General features: G+C 38.5%; 1 protein-coding gene and 1 long non-coding RNA gene across 2 annotated transcripts; one reads left to right on the plus strand and one right to left on the minus strand.

The window, feature by feature from the left end:
• Nucleotides 1–1,922: 1,922 nt before the first annotated feature.
• LOC146565678 (complement factor B-like) lies at nt 1,923–23,254 on the minus strand. Its single transcript, XM_085289004.1, has 18 exons — nt 23,122–23,254; nt 22,165–22,371; nt 21,895–22,080; nt 21,448–21,624; nt 21,020–21,106; nt 8,486–8,625; nt 7,562–7,706; nt 7,344–7,469; nt 7,082–7,180; nt 6,751–6,885; nt 5,056–5,162; nt 4,532–4,661; nt 4,273–4,411; nt 4,090–4,163; nt 3,217–3,317; nt 2,994–3,123; nt 2,823–2,872; nt 1,923–2,325 (listed from the first exon to the last, which is right to left on the minus strand). The coding sequence occupies exons 1-18, from the start codon at nt 23,177–23,179 to the stop codon at nt 2,152–2,154; spliced, it is 2,265 nt and encodes a 754-aa protein (XP_085145130.1). The 5' UTR covers nt 23,180–23,254; the 3' UTR covers nt 1,923–2,151.
• LOC146565679 (uncharacterized) lies at nt 14,011–20,234 on the plus strand. Its single transcript, XR_014894143.1, has 2 exons — nt 14,011–15,941; nt 16,243–20,234. It is a non-coding gene; the product is annotated as an uncharacterized LOC146565679 (long non-coding RNA).
• Nucleotides 23,255–24,614: the final 1,360 nt, after the last annotated feature.

A 24,614-nucleotide genomic window follows, 5' to 3' on the forward strand; every position in this document is an offset into this window, starting at 1 on the left:
AGACCAGAAGAGGGTTTCATTAAATTAAGCCTCTCTTCCTCAATCTTCCTCTCACATATTCCCTCTTTCTCTGCCTCCACCCTCTCTACCATTTAGTTAAAGGGAAACCAGATGAATATTCCCATGGGAAGCCAGTGCATCACTAGCCCAAAGCACCACCACACATGTGCAGACACTCCCCCTCATAAAGAAGCCTAGCATTAATGTTGAAAATGTACCTCTGTTCTGTGATGTTGAAGCCAATATGCATTAGCAGAGAGAACTGCTAAACGCACATTTCACTGAGACAAAGCCACGTAGTTAAAATAACATGATTTGAAGCCATAAACTGGCTCTGACCACAACAAATCATTCGTAATGTAATGAGCTTGTTTGTTTGCCGGCTGTAAAAATACGACGACTGTCAAACTCAGTTAATTCCAGTCTTTAAGCAGGAAAGAGAAAGAAAAAACTTAATTACACGCTACAAAAGAACTCAACTTTCCACTAAATTCAATTTGGATTATCAGAGGTTGGCACGCTGCCCACACCAAGTGTCCGCATTGCGTACGCCCGCACAGAGAGCTGGAAATGGGCCCTGAGTCACTGACCTGAGGGAGCCGGACGGCTCTATCAGCAGAGCTGAGTGTCCATAAAAGAGTTTTGATGAAACCTTTTAAATAGCTGAAGTAATTCTTTTAGTCATTCATTTTGTTAATCTGGTTTTGGAAATGTGTTTGAGGGACGGAAAGCGCTACCATTAACCAAACTGTGTGCTAGCCGTGTGATAGATCTCTGTTCATATCTGCAAAGAAACAAAAAGCATCCTGCTTATTAAAAAAAGGGCTCTCTGTTATTTTATTACCAAGCAGCATCACTGTGTATACGCTATCCTTCTTATTATTGTGGCTTTGTAGACAGAGCGTTACAGTTCAGGTGGGATTTAAAGGCTTGTCAGGAATAATTTTATTATCATGCTAATTTGTACAGAGGCCCTGCGATCTGTGTCACACATTATGTCAGTTTTGGGGAAATGTTGAGCTTTGGAGGTGCAAAAAGGCTTTTTGCAGATATGCTGTATATACATAGTTTTCAGTCTGAATAAAAACCTTAGGATTTCAAGCTGTTTACATGGGATGTGTCAAAGATCATGCGATCATGGCATCTGTTTGGAAAATGATAGAAAATTTTGACATCTATGCTGTTGTCATTATGTTGTTTTTAATTATTTCAAAAAAGGCTCAGGTATGTCTGCTTGCAGGTGTGTGTGTGACACGCCACTGACATCATATTTGATACTGCAGAAATGTTGTGTCCTAATTTTGTCTGTATTCTGAGTGTGTGTGTGTGTGTGTGTGTGTGTGTGTGTGTGTGTGTGTGTGTGTGTGAGAAATAGATTACAAGGCACTTTTTAGTTTTGCCGATTGAATCCATAATATTTGCATCAGTGGGACTGCATGAGGTTAATGTGTCTGTGTATATAAAGATCAACCCAATCACTAACAATGCAGCCACTTAAGTGTTTGAAACTAGAAATTAAAACCATAACAAATGCATTTCTGCACTTTTCAATGGAGTTACCTTCCACAGCAGGAAGCGCCTATATAAAAACTATCTATACACAGTCACATTACACAGCAGCTCCCATTCATCATTAATCCCAGCCCCTCCCCTGGTATCCATACTGCAATGCCCATCTGCTGTATTAGTGAAGATTCTCTTATCGACCCTTTTGTACACAGGCACCTGTTCATGAACTGTGACCTGGGTCTGTAACGTTTACAGAAGCTAAAGTCTGTTTGTTAGTTTGTTTTGGCAGGTTGTGAACTATGTGCGTCGAATAAAATGTTCATTTCTTTCCTGCATACGGTCATATCTTTTACCCTGATCAAACTGATCTTGAACAAGCTTCTGTTCAAAACATAGCAAAGCACAGCTCAAACCTCAATTATTGGTTTTATTTCAGAAAATTCTGAGTAAAAAAGTGAAAACAGACTTTGTGAAAGTCTGTTTTCACTGTGAATTTACAGTGTGACAAAAAGAATAAATGAATGATTCAGTGGGTTCAATCATATGTTCTTCAATTAGAAAAATAAACCAAGGCAGCGTTTTAAACAGAGCACACATTGTATAAGAGAAATCCCAAAACGAATTTGCAGCATGTCAAAGAGTTTAATTTTCCAAAAACACAAGTGGTGCATAGTCCATATCTTGTCTTCCAAGTACACCCTTGAGGAAAGGGATAACTCTGAAGAGATTAATGTGAAAGTCTCTGGAGTTTGACGTTGATTCTTTAACACCACCGGCTGTGCACACTTTCTGGCTTCCCCAGCTGACCAATGCGACCTGTCAAAAAAACAAAACAAAAAAACAATTGGTTATTTAAAATATTGGTTATTTAAAAAAGAATGTACAAGGTAAAATGACATGAACTTATTTTCTTAGTGAATTTATTCCCTAAGGTTATACTTGGTTGTGATGTACAAAACAAAGTAGCTGATTTAGATTTCACTGATTTGCCCTCACATGTAAGATAGCCTTATGGAGCGGTCGTACACGACTTATCGCTTTACTGTTTCTGCTTTCTCCTTGACAATCACGGGGTTGAGTCCTGCAAATTGTCAACTCACCAATGTGCTACCACTCACACCACCAAACCAAGGAAATCTTTGCTCACTACCTGCTCTTCTTGCTAAAATTGCTGTTTGGATGTCTGTCTGTTCAGAGTAGGACTTTTGCACGGAATGTCAGCCAAATTTAAAATGTGTGTTTTTTCTGTTTGTAATGGCTGTGCAGCAGAACCGTTTGAGTGCAGTGGTTGCACCGTGTATATTGCAGCCTACCTGTATTGTGCGTTGTTGAAAGTTTTTATACACAGCACCTCCAGAGTCACCTGTACCAATGAATAGAAACACACAGAGATACAAAAAAACAGAAAACAAAGTCCGAGTCACTCATCTGCACCACTGTCACTGTATTGGAGTATAAAATTTGATATAAAATTAGGAACTTACCGGTACATGCAATATGATCTCTGAAAGGTTCCCGACCACCAGTGCATATGAAGTTATCCGTCACAGCATCTCTCAGTGTATCAGCCGTTATGCCCTCTACACCTACGGCATGTTTGATGCATTCATATCTCTACATCGGAGAGGTTTTAGGAGAAGAATAAGGAACCTGTGCTTACATACCCAAAGACACATGCACAACACAGCTCACAAGTGTAAAACTTACATTATCACCAAGCTTAGCATGGACATCTTTCAGGTCCACTACATTGCTTGTCCTTGTCAGGAAATTCAGTCTTTCGAGGTGATTTTTTAACAGAAGTCTCTCTGTAGATAACAGAGAGAGACAGAAGAATACAGGTGAGCCACTCTGCAACCCGTTCCATCAGTTTTTTCCTTTTTTTTTTTCAACAAAGCACACCTATTCACAGTGTATACCCAACAAAAGACAAAGCTTTCTGATGAAACAGAGGGAAAAGCTAAAAAGCAACAAAGAACCATCAAACAGGGAGCCAATGCACACCAGACACATAAGTAGTAGTTAGGGAAAAAAACAAAACAAGCAGAAGCACGAAGAAAAAGAATAATGGAAATGTGTAGCAAACATCCGCGTGTCAGTGAAAATTTGCAAAGTGAGTCCCTAAACACTGGATCACTTTGTCTGCTGCATCCTGCGAGCAGCCAAAGCAAATACAAGGAGCAAGAACCAGCAAACTCCTCTAAACGCTGGTCACGAGATACACATTTTTTTCCTTGTGGGGAACACAAGAAAAACAGTGGTTGGACACTGCAGCACAACTGTGTGTGATAAACGTGCGATCTTGCTACCTTTGCAATGGTTGCTTCTAAAACTGGACCAGGTCTGCAACCACTTGCAGTCCAGTTATCCACTTTTCCTCTAAGGGTTTTGCTTATTTCAGAAAGACAATGACAAAACTAATTGTACAAATATATAAGGACAGTGTGGCTCTGAGCTCAATAACTCACAGTCTGTTTAGGCAACATCACCGAGCTCTACATAAAATTCTATATCTTTTGTTGTTTTTACAGACTTGGCTCTATGATGAAGCTATACAGCATACATACAAAGTTATCACACCTTGTGACTCGCAGCTCTGGTCCACCAAATGTAGAGCAGCATTGGTCTCCCGGGTGCAAGGTATGCAAATGGGCCTGAAAAAATGTATTATTTCAAACATTCCAAACAATAAAAAGTGTTTTATCAATAATCAGTAAATCAGTACAGTACAAACAGAATAATTTGCATAGCCTAATTTCTTACCTCACGTTAGTGGATATGACAACATATTTCTCCAGTTGGATCAGAGCCACATCATAGTCATAAAACTCGTTAATGCCTTTATTCTTTTTGGCAGTAACATTGTAGAGTGGATGATAAAATAAAGTTTTTGCTTTTTTAACTGAAAAAAAAATCAGTTGTATTATTGTTAATATCATCAATCAAAAACATTAGACATATTTATCTATAGCAAATTTATAAAACAGGGTATCATGCTATCTTTAGATAAAGTTTTCATTACTTTTGTTATCTCCATCATCAATTTCAACAGTGACTTTGTCAGGCAAAAAACCAAACACGCAGTGAGCAGCAGTCAGGACGAACTCAGGCGTCACCAGAGAGCCCATACATTTCTTCGAGTGACCGTCAGCCTAAAATTTGAAATAAAAAACAATCATATACTTAGACTGCTGCATGCACTGAAGCGAGACACGCTTAATTTACATAATTAATCTACTATGTAAAACATCTGGTAGGGAGAACATAGCAACATGGTAGATGAATCTGATGTCTGTTCACCTAAAAATAAAAATTCATTAAATCTATGAGTTTTTGCAGGGGCGTAATTTCCAGGGGGGCTATGGGAATTTACTCAGATTTATTTATTCAATGAGACAGACCCCCCCCCCCTCCCCTCCCCAATGTTCAGCACAAAGTTATGCCTATAAGTCTTTGGATGGTTCACTAGCAAACATGTAAGGATAGAGATTTATATATTCAGTCGCATTACTCTACTGGTTTAAATGAAACAGCGAAACTTTTCACCTGAGTAGAAATAAACACCATCCATGGATACATTTTCCTCTTCAGCTCATTGCGGTTATCCGTATACTCTTTGTGAAGTCCACAGAGACCCTTGACTTCATCTTCATCTGCATGAAAACAATAAATGAATGATATTTAAAAATAGAAAATCCAGTGTTGTTCATGTAGATAGCAGAAGACAAGGAATACATTTTTTTGTTATGTGTTTATCAATTAAATTTCTTTTGCAGCTTTCAGCACGGAAGAGAAGTGGCACTTAGCTTACCATTTAAAATAGTCAGGGAGATGGGGCGAGTAATCGCGGTAATCACTGAGGCAGGAAACAGCTGATCTTTTTGTTACAGGTAAAATGATAAAGGATGTGAGGCAGACAGGGACTGTGGCCTGCTGCACAGACAGGTTGCATAAGTATACAACATGGATGTAGCCTCCAGATTGGAAAAATTAATTTCAAAGTGCCAATTCAGAAGTGCTTTAAGCCTAAATTCTATCAGAGGGCCACCAGATTGGGGTAATTGTGGTGCTGTAGAAGTTTACAGGGGAAAAGGCTTTTTGTCTTGATCTCTGTAATTTATTATTGAAATATTAAGTATGTTTAAAAAGAACAAAAAAAAAAAAAAAACAATGCGTGTGCGAGTTCCCATTCAGACCTGCCCCTCCAGTCCCCAAAATCAACATCTTAGCTGCAAGATGCAAAAAGCCAGTGGTTGACATCGCGATAGTTACATTAATCATCTGGTCGTAGGTTGCTTATGTTCATGGACTCACATATGACTGCATGTAAAACTGCACGTAGCTTCTGTGAGTGACATGGAGCAACTTGGATTTTTTCATTGGTCAGCAGCTTGTTTGTATGGAAGGGAATGGGAAAAATTCCCCAGGCTTTGTATTTTCTAATGTGTTTGTTTGTAATTCAGTTTAATTTCTAAGTCCTTAAATCTGAAATAATTAAAGTTCAATTTCTGTTTACGTAGTGGGTTTGCTTTCATTTTAGTTTTTATGTTGTGGAGAGCATTTGTTAACTATAATAACTGTGCTTGCATATGTAAGCACAGTGAGCCCATTCCTAATGAGTTTATGCTCGCAGGTCCTCATTTTAAACTCTTCTTGAATACAACATCATCTATATTTTGTAAAATACAGTCCACATTAACACTGCAGCTCAATGAGTGTGCAGTTTCACAGTAAGATGTTTTTTTCATGACTTATCATTATTTTCTTATTGAAGTTTTTAAAATTTCGTTTTCATCTGTTCTGTGAAGCACTTTGCAATTTTGTTCAATTCTAAATTGGTTTTATAAATCTACCAGTACTGCTGTTGTTAGTAGTAGTTGGTAGCAGCAGCAGTGAAGACTGAAGTTGAACAATGAACATTAGGCTGCATTCAGTTTGGATTTCAGTATCTCAAACCCTTTACATTACATTAAACTGCATTATACAGGTCCAGAGGGATACATGATCATATTTCTATCACGGCTACATCACTGGTGTCAGGCTAGATAAAGAGTAATCGCTCTGATCTCAGGTACTTTAGGAAACGAGAGAACCAAGCAGGCCTCCAGTTATGATCATTTGTCTCCCTTGTGTTTATTAGTGCTGGATGATGAATGCTGGAGTGAATGCAAACACACAAATACACACACAGCTGAACTACAAACAGATGGACGTTCATGCTTCACTTCAAACACAACTTACTGATCATTTCATCAAAAGTGTCTTGTAGTTTTTCTAAGTCCTTAACTCTGAAATAATGGGTTCCTCCAGTTCCTGCTGTGAGGGGCATTAGGTCATCATCAAAGATGTCATCTCCAATGGCAAAGATATAAATGTCTGTAGCAGAATGAAGCATAACATGTTTATTTATATACAATATATACAGAATGCTATTGAGCACGCTATGCATTAAAGTGAGCATCGAACAAGAAACTGTTGTGTATCAATAAAATGTTATTGTAAAGAAGGATCAAGTTGGAATGATTACACTGTATAAAAATAGAAACATGCACAAATTGGATGGAAAACTCACCAAGATAGTCGTCTCTGGATCCATCTGCCAGGTTCAAATATGCTGAGTTTTTTATTTTCGCTACAGTGGGTGCTGGTGAACCGCCCAAGTTATAAGCCCCTGTTGTGAAAAACAATGACAAAACCTTTTTTTTTTTTAAAAAAACGATATTTTTAGATATTATTAGAGCCAAAAAAAACCAAAACAACCACATTGTGATAACAAGAAGTTAACGAGCATTTCTTATTGTTGACGGCAGAGTTAATCAAGAGGCTGGAAATACCATCTGTAAAAACGATGATGACGTGACGATGCTCCTTAAAATTCTCTCCAGCTCGAATCTTTATAAGAGCCATTTTCTCCAAGAATTCCTCAAAGACAAGGTTCAGATTTGTTCCCGTGTTTCTGTCTTTGAGCAGGAAGAAGCACAAAACGCACATTCCTTAACTTATTGTTAGAAACAAACTAACAGAGTACAATAGCAATACGTGCTTTACTCACCACCAATATCAAATTCTTCTAATTTAGTTTTGACATCTGATAGTTTGGCAGTGCCGTCCATAAAGTCAATAATGTTGACAATTTCATAGAGTTCAGAGGAGAAAAAGATGATTTCGTAGTTTGGGGTCACGGCAAAGGAGGCAATCTGTTGATACATAAAGGAAATCAGTTACATAAAGAGTTGATCTCATATGAACTTCTGTCACGCCATTGTGAACACGTGTAAACTTAATGCAACACCTCCTTACATTTCAGATTGCTTATGTTTGTTATTTTGTTTAGTAATTGGTCCATAAATCAGCAGCTAGCGTATCCTGTGCTGAAAATTGACAACCAGCCAAAGGACTCATGCCAAGAAGCATCAGTCACGGTTATGAATTGTAATACATAATGAAATTTACTTCTAATGGGCCGTTGCGGTGGCAGCCAGATTGGATGAGATTTAGTGTGTACGTTATGTGTACATCATGGAAGATGCGCTCCTTAAAGTGTGTCAGAGTAAAAAGCTTCACACTCACGTACGCCTGTGGGTCCATGTGCCACATTTAAAGGCAGAAATAAACCAGTGACACGTGAATAATTAAACTGCAGCCTGTCATTTTATCAAATATCTGATTGAATGTTCTAAAGACTCAGCGAATATGTTGCCAGCATCCTTCAACAGCAGCCTGTAGCTTCACCCTATGCACAGTGTTAGACCTCCAAACTGAGCCTGCAATTTGCAAAGCAATCCTAATATAACTCCAGTCCAAGCCCAATGTTGCTGACTGTTTGCAAAATCAGCACGCTATAGCACAAAAGGAGGTTTTGTAGCAGCATAAAAAACAAAAAGCTTCCAGTAAAATGTGCTTTCATATCATTTTGGAAAACTCTACTTTTGACTTTTTTTCTCAATTTTTGAAAGAAAAGCTGTTTGTTTCTCACCGTTGTGATGAGTTTCACCACAGCGTCTCTGGATTTATTGACATAATCTTCGCTGATGCTGTCAGAAATATCCACACCAATGTAGATGTTAAGTGTGCCATTTTTTGAAATCCTGATTTTTCTGCCCTCCTGTGTTTCCTCTGAATGACAAAAGATACTGTCAGCTTACACCTCACAAACAAAAGTCTGAATAAACACTGTCATTGTTAAATTATTATACAGATAGCAACTCTGTTACACTATATGTTTGCATATATTAGCACATTTTGTTGGGCTGAATTAACAACAAAGAAGCATGCATTATTATGCTATGATTAATTCTCTCATAACACCCCCAGTCATTGCCACAAGTAATTTTATTGTTATTTAAATATGCCTAAACAGCAAAACGCACCCATCACTTTATTAGATACACTTGTTCAACTGCTCATTAAAGCAAAAATCGAATCTAATGCAGATGTGGTCAAGACGACCCACTGAAGTTCAAACCGAGCATCAGACTGAAGAAAGGTGACTGAGTAGATCAGAAACTGCTGACCAACTGGGATTTTCTCGCACAACCATTCCTAGAATATGCATAGAAAAAACTACATATCCAGTAGGGGTGCAACGATATTCGTATCGATATTGAACCGTTTGATACAGTGCTTTCGGTTCGGTACGCATATGTATCGAACAATACAAAATTTGTAATTTATTTTATCAACTTTCCTTCTGACGATGCTGTCTGTGTTGAGCGCTCAGTGAATCTGCGTTCGACTACTCCGCCTAGGGTCGACAGTGCAGCCTAGGCGGAGTAGTCGAACGCAGATTCACTGAGCGCTCAACATAGACAGCATCGTCAGAAGGAAGAGCGCAGGGCAAGCTAGCGAGACAGAAGTTAAGCTCCCCTTGTAACATGGACCTCCCCCACCCTCATTCAGATCTGGCGTTTGGAATTATTTTGGTTTTCATGTGACGTATGATCCTGAAGGTAAGCGAGTCATGGACTAAAGTAAAACAGTATGTTGGATGTGCCGTGCAATGCTCAATTACATGGGTGGGAACTAGTGTGTTAGCGCAGTTAGCTCGTTAACGTGTTGGCCGTCTAGCCCCATGCACGGGGGGATCGGCGGTAGCTCGTTAACGGAGATTTGCCGTGTTGTGGCGTTAAGGTCATTTCAACGAGATTAACCTGAAAGCACTAGTGGGAACACAACGAATATGACTGCACATTTACGCCGACATCATCCTAGTGCAAAGACAAGTGGAAGCAGAAAAAAAACAAGCAAGCATGCTACTAACTTTAGCCGAGTCATTTAGACAGCTGTTTAATATGCTGCTGAGAATATAGCCCAGAAGAAGCGGATAGTATAGCTTTTATTTTGGAAAGAGACATTTCTCTGTAATAAACTCTCTTTTCCAAAGATGAGTGATTCCTCAATCAGATACAGGGCTTGCAATATCGCTAGCCCGACGTCCTGGAGCTAGCGATTTTTTCAGTCGGGCTACCAAAATCTATCTCTGCCCTGCCCGTCGGGCTATTGTACGAAAAATATATGTCAATGCTTTTGCATTCTTTCAGAAATGTAGCTGGGTAATTATGTCATTGGCATCGGTGAGCCACTGTCAATATGTGACATATTGAAATCTCGTTTGAATTTGCGCTTGTTTTTTTGCTTTCACTTTGCAATCGCGCGAACTGTGTATAGAGAGCGACAGTACTGATCTGTGAGTGATGATAATTTGCGCACCAATTCCTCTGACATCGTCTTATTAATCGTTAGCTTACTATGCAAACATGACAAGTGAAATCTCCCGCAGCTTAAACATGTGAGAGGTTGATCGCGCAGAGAATCGCTGAGCTTATGTGAGTGAGTGTGTAAAAGCAGCAGGATTTATATTTGACTAAGATGACCTGGATGACTGAGAACCTTCACAGACAGATATATATTTTAGTTCTGCTGAGCCAAATAAGACAGGTCAGGGTGAAGAAGTGACAGCCAAAGAAAAGCTTACCACAAAACGGAGAAGTTATGACAAATCAGACTATAAGGCAAAAAGAAAGTGCAGCTTTATGGTTTCATGGACAAAAGAATTTCTGTGGCTGCAATATGACGAGCTAAATAACCAGGGCTGCACATAAGTGGTCCGCAGGTGCGCATTCGCTGTAAAAATAAAAAACACGCACAAGGGTTAGGGTTAAATTTAAAAACTGTACTTTTGAGTTAAAATATATATTTATAATTTTAATAAATGACAAATTAAAAAGGCATGAACATTTTTTATGTATCGAAAAAATATCGAACCGTGACACCAAAGTATCGAACCGAACCGAACCGTGAATTTTGTGTATCGTTGCACCCCTAATATCCAGGGGTCAGAGGTCATAGAATAAAAATGGCCTGTAAATGGCCTGTATTTGTATAGCGCTTTACTAGTCCCTGAGGACCCCAAAGCGCTTTACACATCCAGTCATCCACCCATTCACACACACACTGGTGATGGCAAGCTACATTGTAGCCACAACCGCCCTGACATTGTAGCCACAGCCGCCTATGAATGGACAGACTTCTTTGAGCTGATAGGAAGCCAACAGTAACTCAGATAGCCACTTGTCACAACCAGAGGTGGCATAAGTATGCATATTTATACTTAAGTTGACGTACAAATATTTGTGTTAAAAGTACTCTGGTAAAAGTTGAAGTACTGAATCAACTTCTTTACGCAAGTAAAAGTGAAAAACTAAAGCTTGAATCAGATATGTAAAATATGAGCAGAGAAAAAGTAGAATTTTTTTTAAAAAAGCTCTATTTTTTGTTACATGTGTGTTAGAGAGTGACTTTGCCTTCACACCTAAACTGGAAAATTTGTACAGCCAGGGGTGAAAGTGGGATTCAGTGGATGTGGTACCCTAAGATCCGTTGTACTGACTCAGCACGGGGAACAATAACCTCAGTATAATTTTTATTGTGAGTTGTAGATTTTCTTGGTGTACAAGCTGCGATCAGCTGACTTGCTGCTGTTCCTCTGATGTTTACTGCTCTTCGTGGATTTACAAAACTGAGTTCAATGAGATGTAAGCAGATGTTTCACAAACATTTATATTTCCAATATAAAGTTGATATAAAGGCCGGATTCAGGCAATGAATCTCAGCATCAAATTCGGCTTTGCTACTCTTGATGTAAACCTCTGGTTACAAAAAAAGTATGCAGGAGAGCATCTCTGAATGCCTGACACATCAACAGAAGCCCACTCTGGCTGTCACTGCTGTCAGCTAAGAGCAGGAGTGCGAGACTACAATTCATACAGGCTCACAAAAAATGGACAACAGAAGATTTGAAAAAATTTGCCCGGTTCGATGAGTCTTGATTTCTGCTGCAACATTCGGATTATAGTGCAAAGACATTCATGATGTGTAAACAACTCCATGAAAGCATGAGCAATTCACCCTGCTGGTGGTTGTGCAATAATGTGGGATGGTTTTCTTGACAAATTATGGGCCAAACAGAACACATTTTAATGCCACTGCCTAAGTATTGTTGTTTACCATGTCTGCTGCTTTGCAATTGATTGATTGATTGATTGAATCTTTATTTTGAACATGTTGAAAAAGTATAAAAAAAAAAAAATAGAATTAAAAGAGACAAATGAACAAAGCAAACAAAAGGAAAACGAGCAACCACAACTCCAAATAACGTCCATGTTCAAAAAGGAGCAGGAAGAAGCATAAGCTTATTTAATCCCACCCCTTTTCCACTATCTAGTATCAATAGACTACAGAAATACCTCCTTGTAATTACATTATATGTTATGTGTAATTTTATTTTATTTTATTTTTTTTTAATATATACACATATATGTTTCTATCTATCCATACCTACGTATATACACACATACGCACATATACACATTTTCAATAACCCCATTAACACCTGAAGGATACACAACCTACAATTTTATATATATTTAATATATATATATATATATACATATACACACACATACATACACACTGTCGAGAAGGGAAATTATTTTACTGCTATAGTTAAATAATTGTCATCATTACCATTGCATTAATAATAAAATCTGGAGTTTATATTGCATTCAGGGGTTAAACAGTGTCTCTTTCAGAAAGACTGAGTTGCAGGCTGACAGGAAGTTGTATGCAGAAGTGAAAGCAGATAGTTATTTTGAGCCGCAGGCTAAGACGAGGCTTTAACAATGTAACAGATAGCTTTAAGAAGGCCTTAAGCAGTTATGACTATTTTATACACAATGCATATCTGTGCTTATTAAAGAGTTGGAGCTCGGTCAATTAATTGGGGGTCGGAAGCTTTGTTCGGCGCGATGTTCGGACAATCTATTGTGCAAGTGACTTGGAGCCATAGAAGGAATTGCAATACATGCTTACAAAACACTTATATATCAGATCATTTTATATTAAGGTTTTAGTAGAGGTTCTTGGTTAAAACATTTATTTAGTAGAAGACATACACATAGTCTCAGTGAGCCTCTGGTCTGGTAAAAGGTCAGAAGTGCGAGAGGTGACATCGAGGCTGAGTGAGGTCGTGACACACACACACTTTAAATTAGATTTATTTAGAGGAACCGTCCTTGTTGTCTCGGCAAGAAAGAGGAACAATTCATTTTAAGATAAGAACGGAAAGTACCAAGCCATGAAAATAGAAGATGATTTTCTGGGTGAAAAGTCATGATGATGTTGATCTGATCTATGTATAAAATGTACCGGTGACGCATGAAGGGGCGTCAGTAAACAAACCCTGATGCTATAAAATATCTGTTCATGCTTTGATTAAGTCGAAGACTACTTCCTGTCTGCGTACAGAGTTGTCTTCCCACACGTGTGTTCATTAAAATCATCGTTTGACTTCACCCGGCCGGATCGGTGTGGTTATTCTTCGATCACCTCTTGTACCCTTCCTCAATATTGAATCTTAACATTTGGGGGCTTCGTCCGGTTATTGAGGAGGGAGAGTTGGAGGTTTAGACGGAGAAATCCGGGGTCTTAGGTGGTCTGACGGGCAGACATGAATTCCAGTGGTCTAAGTGAGTGGGCATAAGCCGGCTTATCCAAAAGGTAAGGCACTACCTGTTGAATTATTTCCAAAGTGTGCCAAATTGGATATGATAAAATTTAAGTCTACTCACTGAAGTTACTGGTGGATGTCTGTTTTGATTTTGATGAGAATGTCATGACAGTACTGAGGATTTAAAGCAGTTGGACTGCTGGAAAGGATTTAATGCGGTTGGACCGCGGGAAGCAGTTGGACTGCTGGAAATGATTTTAGTATGTTAGGGAATTTGGTTATTTTTTGGTTATAAGGTTGGACCTGCTTCAGTTATACACTTGTTTTGGGTGTTGATTGTTGTTTCAAAGTATTATAAATTATTTTAGAACGGAACCGAGGGGGTTCTAGGAAGCGCAGAGCCCGGAGGTTACGCTCCCTCCTTGTCGTGGACGCGCGACATTGACCTCTCGGCGAAGAGGGATAGTTCAGTGTGGTTTAACTGTGGGGTACAGGGCAGCCTGGAATTAAACTAGGAGTTAGAGTCTCCTTACCGTTTGGAACGGTACCTGCGCTTTTTTGGACAGGAGAAGTTGGTCTTCGGGCGTGTAACTTTAACTTAACACTTCGAGGTAAGCCTTGGCTGTGAAATGCCAAAAATAGAGCTTCAGGCAAAGTTTGGGTTGGTTGACGCTTTTAAATTGAGTTAGGGATTTTAGAAATGAGGCCAGAAACAGTTAAAGTCTTGATACTGGTTAATTGGTGGGCGGTTATTTTAAATTTGTCTAAATTGGTTAGGCGCTAAAGCTGACAGATCTGACAGTAGTTGTAAATATAAGACGTCTTTGTAATATAAAAAGATCTGTGTGAAAGGAGTCTGAGGCAATGCTGCTGCTATTTTTAGACGGTGTGTGTGTGAGTGAAAATGCAAATGAGTAAGCAGTGAACTGTTTAAGCCACAGTTGGTTTTACAAATACTGCTGCAAACAGTGTTGAGTGTGTGTTTCAAATGCCATTTATGTTTATTAGAGGACTATAAATAAAGTTTTGAGTTGCCGTAGTGGATGTATAGTAATTGACTGAGTTTGGATGTAGATAGATAAATATATTGAGTGCACTGTATATACTTAAGATTAACATATTACTTTCAGTAGTAACTTCTCTCCAGCAATAGTTGCTGGTGTGTTTTATTTTTTCAAATTTCTTGTGTGAATGCGGTGACTAGAAGGTTTTGAATGATGAATAAAGGTGTGAGAGGTATTTCTTTGGTGATGTAAAGTAGGATGTTTTAAAGTTTGAAAGTGTTTTTAATTTAAGAGATGCATGAGTGATGTTATAAGAGTTTAGTTTATTTAAAAGGTGTGTGTGAGAGGATTATGAAATCATTGTGTGAATGATGCTACATTTTAGATCAAAAGTTAGTAGAATTACAGAGGGTTTGTAGATTGTAAATACAAAATAAGTTTGATTAGCCTGGAGAAACAGCAAAGCAGCTTGAGCTGCTCTGAGCAGCTGCGTGCTGTGTGTGTGTAACAGGAAATGGTGTGGGTGACAGGAAGTTTGCATGCCCATATAAGGTGACGAGTGAGCACCCAGAGAGAGAAACAGATGAGTTAAACTCTAGGCAGATAAAGCGAATGGAGGTTTTGAGAAAAGAAATGAAAAGGATATTAATTGTATGTTTTAGTGTGTCAACACAGATTACAGATAAATGAAGGTGGACTTCTCTCAACCTGGAATTTTGAGTACGGCGCCAAAACCACTAGAGTAGCATAATTGGGGGAAAACAGGCCAGATTTTGGCTTAAAATTTTACAGCTTGACCTCGCACTTGTCCCCATCCTGAGAAGAAGCTCAAAGGACAGTTAATCTCCTGATGAAGACCGACAGAACATCGTGGACTTGAGAAGAATTACTAGCAGGCAAAAGACAGTGCAACGGAAACCACACTGACGACACCAGCAGCAGCATGTAAGGAACCACGAGGTGGAAACATGTACTGTAAATTACAGGCTGGGCAGTTGAACAGTGGGATAATGAACGGTGGTAAAGCACTGGACACTGATTGTCAGATTTGTCTTGCTTGGAGTAATCTTGAAAGGGACGAGTGAAAGGATCAACAGACAAGAAGAAACCACGTGATGAACCATGCACGGTGGACAGCAGGCTGGTAAGAACAGTGTGACATGACTGTTTAAAGGCACTGAATGTGGTATTTTGCCAGGCTGGGACTTGATCCAAAAGGAAAATACTGAAGAGAAACAGAGAAGAAACAGACTGTGTTTGCTGGAATTCAAGACAACAAAAGGACACTGAGAGAAGAGGACGGTGACCAGTGAGAGGTGAAGCTGGACGACTTCGACTGTGAGAATACAGGGTGTAATCGGACTGAAAGTGAAGCTTGAACTCATGATGGTTTAGAGATGTCCACCGTCACAAACAAAGAGGTAAACAAGAATAGAAAACATACATAGACAAAGTGTTACATGTGAAATTATTTCTGGAAAGAATCAGAAGTGAGATAGTTTTGAATTAAGAAATCAGAGAAAAGATGCATGAATTAAACCTGACTATAACATATAGAGGCAATGAAGAAAGCAGCTTACACTCACTGAACATTAACAAAATACATAGGAAAAGCAATGAAGACCTGCTTACACGTATATACATAACATAAGTTGGGATTTCTGACCAGACAAAGGGAAACGGGTAGTTTAAGTATATATGAAAATAATGAAAATGTCTCAGTTGTGTTTCTATAGGGGCGAAACAGATCTGGATCAATTTTCCACGTGCAGCGGTCGGAAGAGACCTGTAGGTTAACTTGACTGGACATGCCAAGGCAAGTTTCTGGTTGAATTGTTTACAGCGCCATGTCTCCATAAACCTGACAAGTGGGCCCTAGCTTCTGGCTGAGGAGCATGAAAGCTGTTAATAAGGTGGGAACTTAAAATTTGGGTTAGCAAATTTGGGAAAGAAACTGACGGCTTAAGTGGAGAATTGTGCAGGAGTCTGACACACTGCAAAAGCAACATATGCAAATTCACATACACAAGCAGAAAATGCATTAACCTTATGAAGACAAGACAAGCTCATCGAGATTAATGCATAGATACAGATTAAACTTGGCTAAGAACACAAACATATGCAATGAAGAACAGCTTGCTATTTTGTATGAATGATACAATGGTGTGAATGTTTAATAAAATACATTTGTGTTTGTAATTGAGGAATAGAAGAAGCCATATGACAAAGGGGGTTATGTTTTATGCTGAATTGAAGTATGTTACAGAGCATAAGGGGGTGATTGTTGTGTGCAAATTGTGTGGTTTTAATGAGACTTTTGGTGTATTGAGGAGGTGAAATTATGTGGTGGCAAGACTTGTGTGTTTAAGGTTGTTGAGGTTGTTGTGGTGAGGGGTTGATTCTGTCAGTTAGGTTGTTGTTGTTATTTTTGTTTTTAATAGAGGGAGTTTTAGGAAACATGGACATGTCTGGGAGGGGCCCATTATTTTGTAACAGTGCACTTAAAGAAAACCTGTCAGGTGATTTTGTTTTGTTTTTATGAGCTAACAATCAGCTCTATTTTTCATTTCTGTTTTAAGCAGGCCTGCAACAGTGAATAACGGCGCTGAAAATTCTCGGGAAGAGCAAATATAAGGCGGCTTTCCAGATTACAATTGGCTGAGGAGAAAGCTACCTGTGGGGACTATTCAGGTCGTAAGTCCCTGTAAAAAGGATTTTATGCGAGTCAATCCAGTCCAAAAGCATAAAGAAATATTTTCCTATGGAAAATAAAAAATGACGGAGCTCATTTTGCTGAGGGTGGAGTATCTGATCGTGCGGGAAGCTCCACTATCAGCAAATACATGGTGTGACTGCATGTGAGTGAATGTGTGACTGAATGTGAGTGAGGATGAATTAATGTGGACAAACAATTTGTTTTTACCAGAGAAAATTTCTGTTTTGTTTTGTTGACTGGGGTTAGATTATGGGATTATAGTATATTGTTGGGAGAATGCCAAATGCTAAAGGGGAAATATTTTTGATGAAACTCAGTTATCATTAATTGAAGTAACACATGACTGATAACTGTTCTGTTTTAAGTTTATTTTTATGACATAGATTGGATCATGAGTGGGGAAACTGAGCATTTTTAAGTTTTGTATAGTATCTTGACACATGAAATGTATCAAGATAAAGGGGGGTTTAGGGTTTATTAATTTAATTGTTTAATAATTTAGGATCATTTTAGGACCTTTTGGGTTTTTGATCATTTGGATATGGTAAAACTGAAACTGTTATTTTTAAGTTAAGGTTAAAGGATTAAAGGTGAACTTGTCACGGTTTGCGAGGCAAGCCGTGTGGAGTTGTAGAAAAGGACCCAAAAGGCGGCAGCTCTGGTGCAGGTGAATATTTATTTACAACGGTGGGCACAAAACAGCACTGGTGGAAAAACAAGAAACCGGAAACCTAAACTGGGTAAGCTAATAACACAAACCAGAAACGAGACGCAGGGAGACCGAGGGGAAACAACACAGACGAACCAGCAACTACCATAACAGAAGACACAACTTAAATACACCCAGAGAAAGTACGGGGAGAACATAGACATAACAGGCTGGGGGAAACATGGAATAAATACAAAGAGAGACGAGAGCTCATAAATACACAGAGGGGCACAAGGGGGTAAGAGTCACAAAGGGAAAAACACTTAGGGAACACCACAATAGGACACCTGAGAAAACCTGGCCTAAATAAGGAGCGAAAATACAAGGAACCAAGAATACTGGGCCAACATGGCCCAGGACCATGACAGAACTGAATCCTGTTTAGAAGATACAATGCTGGTTTTTCAAAGCTGTGAATAAATCTTAGAGGGAAAATTAGTGAGGGTTGAAGGAGTAGAACAGGTTTGATTTTTTGATCTTTAGAAGAAGTGGTTATAATGTAGGCTTACACATACAGATATTACATGGAAGGTATTTTTAGGATAAAGGGGGAGCTTCTACGTAGAAATGATTTTTATACATATTGCATTTTGTGCTTTTAAAGGAGTTGTGGCTCAAATTTGTCTCTGGAGGGTCACGAGCCTTTGGCTAGCGCTATGATTAGCCAATCTACTGTGAGGATAATATGAGTTCATGAAGGATTGCACACGCTTACAGACACAGAGTTAAGAAACACACATGACAGTATTGATTCCAGGCAAAAGGCCTTAAATTCATTTAGCTTTTAACTGAACTTAAAAAAGGACCAAAGAGGAAGGAAAGCATATATTTTGGTTAAGTCTGATACATTAGAATTAGAAGGTATTGTTACATTAAAGGGAGCAAATGAAATAAAAAGGCTATACCAAAATGGGTTATAACATAGGAAAGGTGAGGTTAAAATGAAGTTAACACATAGGAGTTGTTTCAAGGCAGCATTTAGCTATGATGAAATGTATACAGGAGTAATTGCTTATATGCTTAAACTTAATTGATTAAAGTGGTTGTTTTCTTTTAGAGTAGAGGAACTTGTAGCAGCGACAATTTGTGCACAGGATGTTGATGATCAGATAAGGGAAAGTAGAGCGAGCAACTGGACGTGAAACCAGCGCTTAAAGAATTTTAAAGTGATGAGTAACGTTGAAGAATATACATAAATACAAGTCAATAAGTTAAGAGCATAATTAGGATCATGCTTTTGATTAAAGAGTCCCAAAAAGGATAAGTTAGGGAGATGCAAGAAAAGGTGTTTTGTTTCCTTTGCAGAAGATCTCGGCGACCACAGGAGGGGTGAGGATCCTGGAGATCTCGAGGCCTGGTGAACCATAATGTATTGTGACCTCTGGTGTTCCAGAGGTCATGAGAGGGAGTGTCGAGAAGGGAAATTATTTTACTGCTATAGTTAAATAATTGTCATCATTACCATTGCATTAATAATAAAATCTGGAGTTTATATTGCATTCAGGGGTTAAACAGTGTCTCTTTCAGAAAGACTGAGTTGCAGGCTGACAGGAAGTTGTATGCAGAAGTGAAAGCAGATAGTTATTTTGAGCCGCAGGCTAAGACGAGGCTTTAACAATGTAACAGATAGCTTTAAGAAGGCCTTAAGCAGTTATGACTATTTTATACACAATGCATATCTGTGCTTATTAAAGAGTTGGAGCTCGGTCAATTAATTGGGGGTCGGAAGCTTTGTTCGGCGCGATGTTCGGACAATCTATTGTGCAAGTGACTTGGAGCCATAGAAGGAATTGCAATACATGCTTACAAAACACTTATATATCAGATCATTTTATATTAAGGTTTTAGTAGAGGTTCTTGGTTAAAACATTTATTTAGTAGAAGACATACACATAGTCTCAGTGAGCCTCTGGTCTGGTAAAAGGTCAGAAGTGCGAGAGGTGACATCGAGGCTGAGTGAGGTCGTGACACACACACACTTTAAATTAGATTTATTTAGAGGAACCGTCCTTGTTGTCTCGGCAAGAAAGAGGAACAATTCATTTTAAGATAAGAACGGAAAGTACCAAGCCATGAAAATAGAAGATGATTTTCTGGGTGAAAAGTCATGATGATGTTGATCTGATCTATGTATAAAATGTACCGGTGACGCATGAAGGGGCGTCAGTAAACAAACCCTGATGCTATAAAATATCTGTTCATGCTTTGATTAAGTCGAAGACTACTTCCTGTCTGCGTACAGAGTTGTCTTCCCACACGTGTGTTCATTAAAATCATCGTTTGACTTCACCCGGCCGGATCGGTGTGGTTATTCTTCGATCACCTCTTGTACCCTTCCTCAATATTGAATCTTAACAACACACATACACATATATATATATATATATATATATATATATACACACATACATACATACATACATATACACATACATATATACCCATACCAACAAACCCGTGCATGCGCACACACATGAAAATATTAGACAAGAACACCCTATCAAATCTCTACCTTTTCCCTGTACCCTGTAAAAACCATATCCTTAAACCGCTTTTTAAACTGCGCCATGCTTGGACATTGCTTCATATCTTTACTTAGTCTGTTCCACAGCTTCACTCCACACACAGAGATGCAAAAACTTTTTAATGTTGTACGGATACGAGGATGTTTTAAATTTAATTCCCCCCTCAAATTGTATCCCCGTTCCCTTTTAGAAAACATTTTTAGAATATTGGCAATCACAGCGTACCCATCTTCTGATGGCTGCTCCCAGCAGGAAACCCACCATGTCTCAAAGCCCAAATCATCTCAAACTGGTTTCTCAAAGACTTCAGTAAATTAACTCAAATGGTCTCCAGTCACCAGCTATCAACCCAACAAAGGATATTTGGGATGTGGGGATGATTCACATCTGAAGCCAACAGATATGCATTTTGCTGTCATGTGAATATAGACCAAATTCTCTGCTGAACGTTTTTCAAGATATCCTGTACCTGGGCTCCAGAATGGTACTAGCAAGATGTAGCTAATATAGTGTCCAGTGAGAGTATGTAGTTGTTGATCAATAACTTACCTGTGGACTCTAAAGTGGTCAGGCTCTCTTTAATTGAATTGCCAAATGCCTTTGAAACCTCCAGTGGTGTGTCGAAGGTGTGTTTATCTGCAAGAAATACGTATGTGATATATAACAATTATACTAAAGAAAGACTTTATAACAAGGTGACTCTCAGGAGTTTCAGGAAACATTTATAGATAAGAAGCTGGTGAGGGATCATATTGTCACTGCACACGTGATATTTAGATGGTCAGTACACATCTGCAGATCCTATTTGCTTAACCAGTGACTAAGTCACAGCAGGACGTGATCCCACACTGGCTTCCCACCATTAAGGCCTCCAAAGGAAAACAGTATATATCATACAACCAGAACATTTAAAAGAGCAAAGAGTGGCTAAGATGATGGCACAGAGTGTAAACAGTATGTGTTTGTGTCATTCTTACAGTAGCATGCTGGCTCAATGCCAGTCCACTCGCCGGTCTGCTGACACACTCGTTCACTGGAGCCCACCAAAAACAGGTTTCCATTGCAGGTGTATCTCACCGTGTCATCAATTCCAAAAATATTCCCCACTCTTGAGGCACCAGGTGGGATACCAGGATTAGGACAATGATCCCCAGCTTTGGTAAGAAAAAAACCCAATGTCAAAAACCCAATGGAAGGCCTGAATGCAAGCACCTACTCAAGAAAAGACCGTTGTGGGGCTACAACAAAAACCTTACATTCATCATACTGTGTGTTTTAACAGCTGTCAAATCTAAAGGTATAAAATGTCAATTTCAGTCTGTCTAAATATACATAATAAATTGTATTTTTTTAAATACGAGAATGAAATCTAGAAAGCTGGAACAGCAATGATCAAGTTTTAATCATTGCTGTTTGGGACTCACAGTCACGCCTGCAGATTGGAGTGGAGCCGCTCCACTTCCCATTCTTTAAGCACGCGCGTGTGACTGAGCCTTGCATTGTGTATCCAGAGTAGCACTCATACGTGGTCTCGTTGTCCACATAGTACTTCTCCTGAGGGGGGGAGACACTTCCGTACTCCAGCACATTGGGGTCTGGGCATTCAATCCCTGTGAAACAAAACAAAAGGACCCTCAGTTAATATGTTGTTATCAGGCAGTGTGAGGCAAGGGAGAAACATCTTTGCCACTCACGCTTGCATCTCTGAGCTGGAGATCTTTTGGGTTTTGGTCTCCAGGAGTTATTAGCCTGACATAAGCGGGTTATTGCTGGGTATGGATAGTAGCCCTCAGGACAATGGTATACCAACATGCTGCCTCTCTCCAGGTTGTTACTCAGTGTGTAATTCCCTCCTTGCATTTGCAAATTACTCTCAGGGCAAGCACATCGAACACCAGCTCCTGAAAAAAAAAGTCCACAGTTCTCAGAGGCTACAATTTAAGTATATCATACACTTACATACGTACCACTACACAATTACTAAAGTAGTGTAAAATTGAAAACTTGCCTTTTTTTAAAGTGCACAGTATGCAATGAATAAACGTTCTTTTATTAAAATCATCATTTTATTATTTTATTAAAATCTTATCATCACGAAGGGTTTATACATTGTTTTACTTACCTTTGCGAAGTATTGTTTGTATTACAAGAATTTAAATTGTTATGTTTTAATGTGTAAAAATGCAAAAGTCTGATATTTTATATTTAACACAACATTATTTCTTTATTTCCATAAATAGATGATGAACAACATTTAGAACAGACTTACATTTTCTGAAAAAAAAATCTTTAAAATTCACTATAATCACATTTGATGATGTTGCTACTTGATAATGATTTTATTTTATTTAATTCTTGGCAATATAACTACCTCAAATTAAGAACATAACATAGTTTTAAGAACATAAAACTATTGTACCTTAAGAAAAATAAGCATAGAAGTCTCTAAAACCTGATGGATAGAAGGACGTTTGTGTAATATTCAGTTATATATTAGTTAATAAATAAATATATTTGAAAATTGATCAGTTTTTATATCTGTGTTATGAATACTAAACCTTATACAATGCATAAACCTAAATAAACAACAAAAACATTATTGGAAACTCAAAACTGTATATAATTTTTTATCTAAAATAAAAGTATCTTACCCATCCAAAGTGCACATAAAAGCGCTGCAAGCCGACTCCAGTGGATAGAAAATCCCATCTTGAAGCTTAAACTGGGGGACAGTTTAAAAATGAGAGTATATTGCAGAAGTGGCCGATTTATTTCGGAATAGAGAGTGATGTTTAAACTGGGAGTGGACAAAGACCATCCTGGTACTTATTAACTTTATGACCCGTAAAAGAGGATCAATACATGTTTATCACAGAAAACACTCAAACAATTTCTACATTTACATAAATCCTTCTCAACTGATAACTTATTTAGAATTACGCAAAGATCTCTTATCTAATATATTACTTACAATGTGAGCTGGGACGCTATTTACAGTAGTTATTATTTGTAAACTTCGCTTTACTTTTATTACGTGCTGAGCATCTCAATTAAATACATAAATAAATACAACCAGTAGCAAAACATTTACCAAACTGATTAGGTTCATTAGTAATAAGATTTGCTATACAAAGAGTCTCTGTATCTTTCAGCAATAAGAATGAAGATCACTTCATCACTTTGTGAAAGACTACGTGGAAAACTGACAAATTCAGAGTACACAACGCACGAGGCCAAGAACGGATCCCGAATGCCCCCAATCTCTGGATCTCCAGCTGGTCCTCCATTAAAGACACACTTGACACTTTACTAGGAATATTTTGCAGTCTTTTTTCTTGATATCTTTTTTTCTGGGAAGACTTTGCTCATGTTATGAAAAAGATGCCAAACTATGTGATGTTGTGTTATAACACCTGGTTGGTGCAGTAAGAAGTGACAAACAGAAAGCAGCTGAGCAGCTGAACCGCTGTATTAAGCAATTATCTTTCACTTAAAACAAAAGGTGAAGCACTACAGTAACAAAAGTGCTCTTGACTCAGATTTTTGATTTTTTGATTAACTGTTTTCATTTATTCAATTGTTTATGTATGAAATAGTTAAATGCATCAACTACAAATGTGGGTTGCATGGTTTGTGTTGTGTGTCCTGACCTTAACTAAGGTTTTTCTGGATCCAGGATTTCCCGTTATGTGTACACATGCTGTCACATGTTACACGAAAAACAAAGTCATTGTGAAATCAAGACAAAGTACAAACATTCACTTCATCATTTCCCAAAAGCACCAGGCTTGCTTGTTGACACATTGATTCAAGTATTGATTAAACACTCCGTCGTGCCTCAAGCTCTCTCTGGCTTTGAGTTTGTTTTCTGAAAAACATTTAAGAGATTATGTTTTGAAAATGTGATTTTTTTGGTCTTCTTTTTAATTTACATGCCACACAGACTAACTGGGCAGTTTTACAGTGTGAATACTGGACACATCAGTTCCTCCAGGGAATAAACCCTGTGGCACTATTATTTTCCCTTTAGTGCCCTCAATTTGAAAAGCCTTAGTTCTGTAAGGGCCTTCTGAAATGACAGTATCTGCAGGAGCTTCCAGCTGAAGCTTCACACTTCCAGACACCTGAAAGTGGTTTAAATAAA

The sequence above is a fragment of the Mchenga conophoros genome, linkage group LG10, assembly GCF_057382185.1.
Source record: "Mchenga conophoros isolate Kocher_MC1m ecotype Shallow Benthic linkage group LG10, M_conophoros_male_GT1.1, whole genome shotgun sequence".
Taxonomy (NCBI): Eukaryota; Metazoa; Chordata; class Actinopteri; order Cichliformes; family Cichlidae; genus Mchenga; species Mchenga conophoros.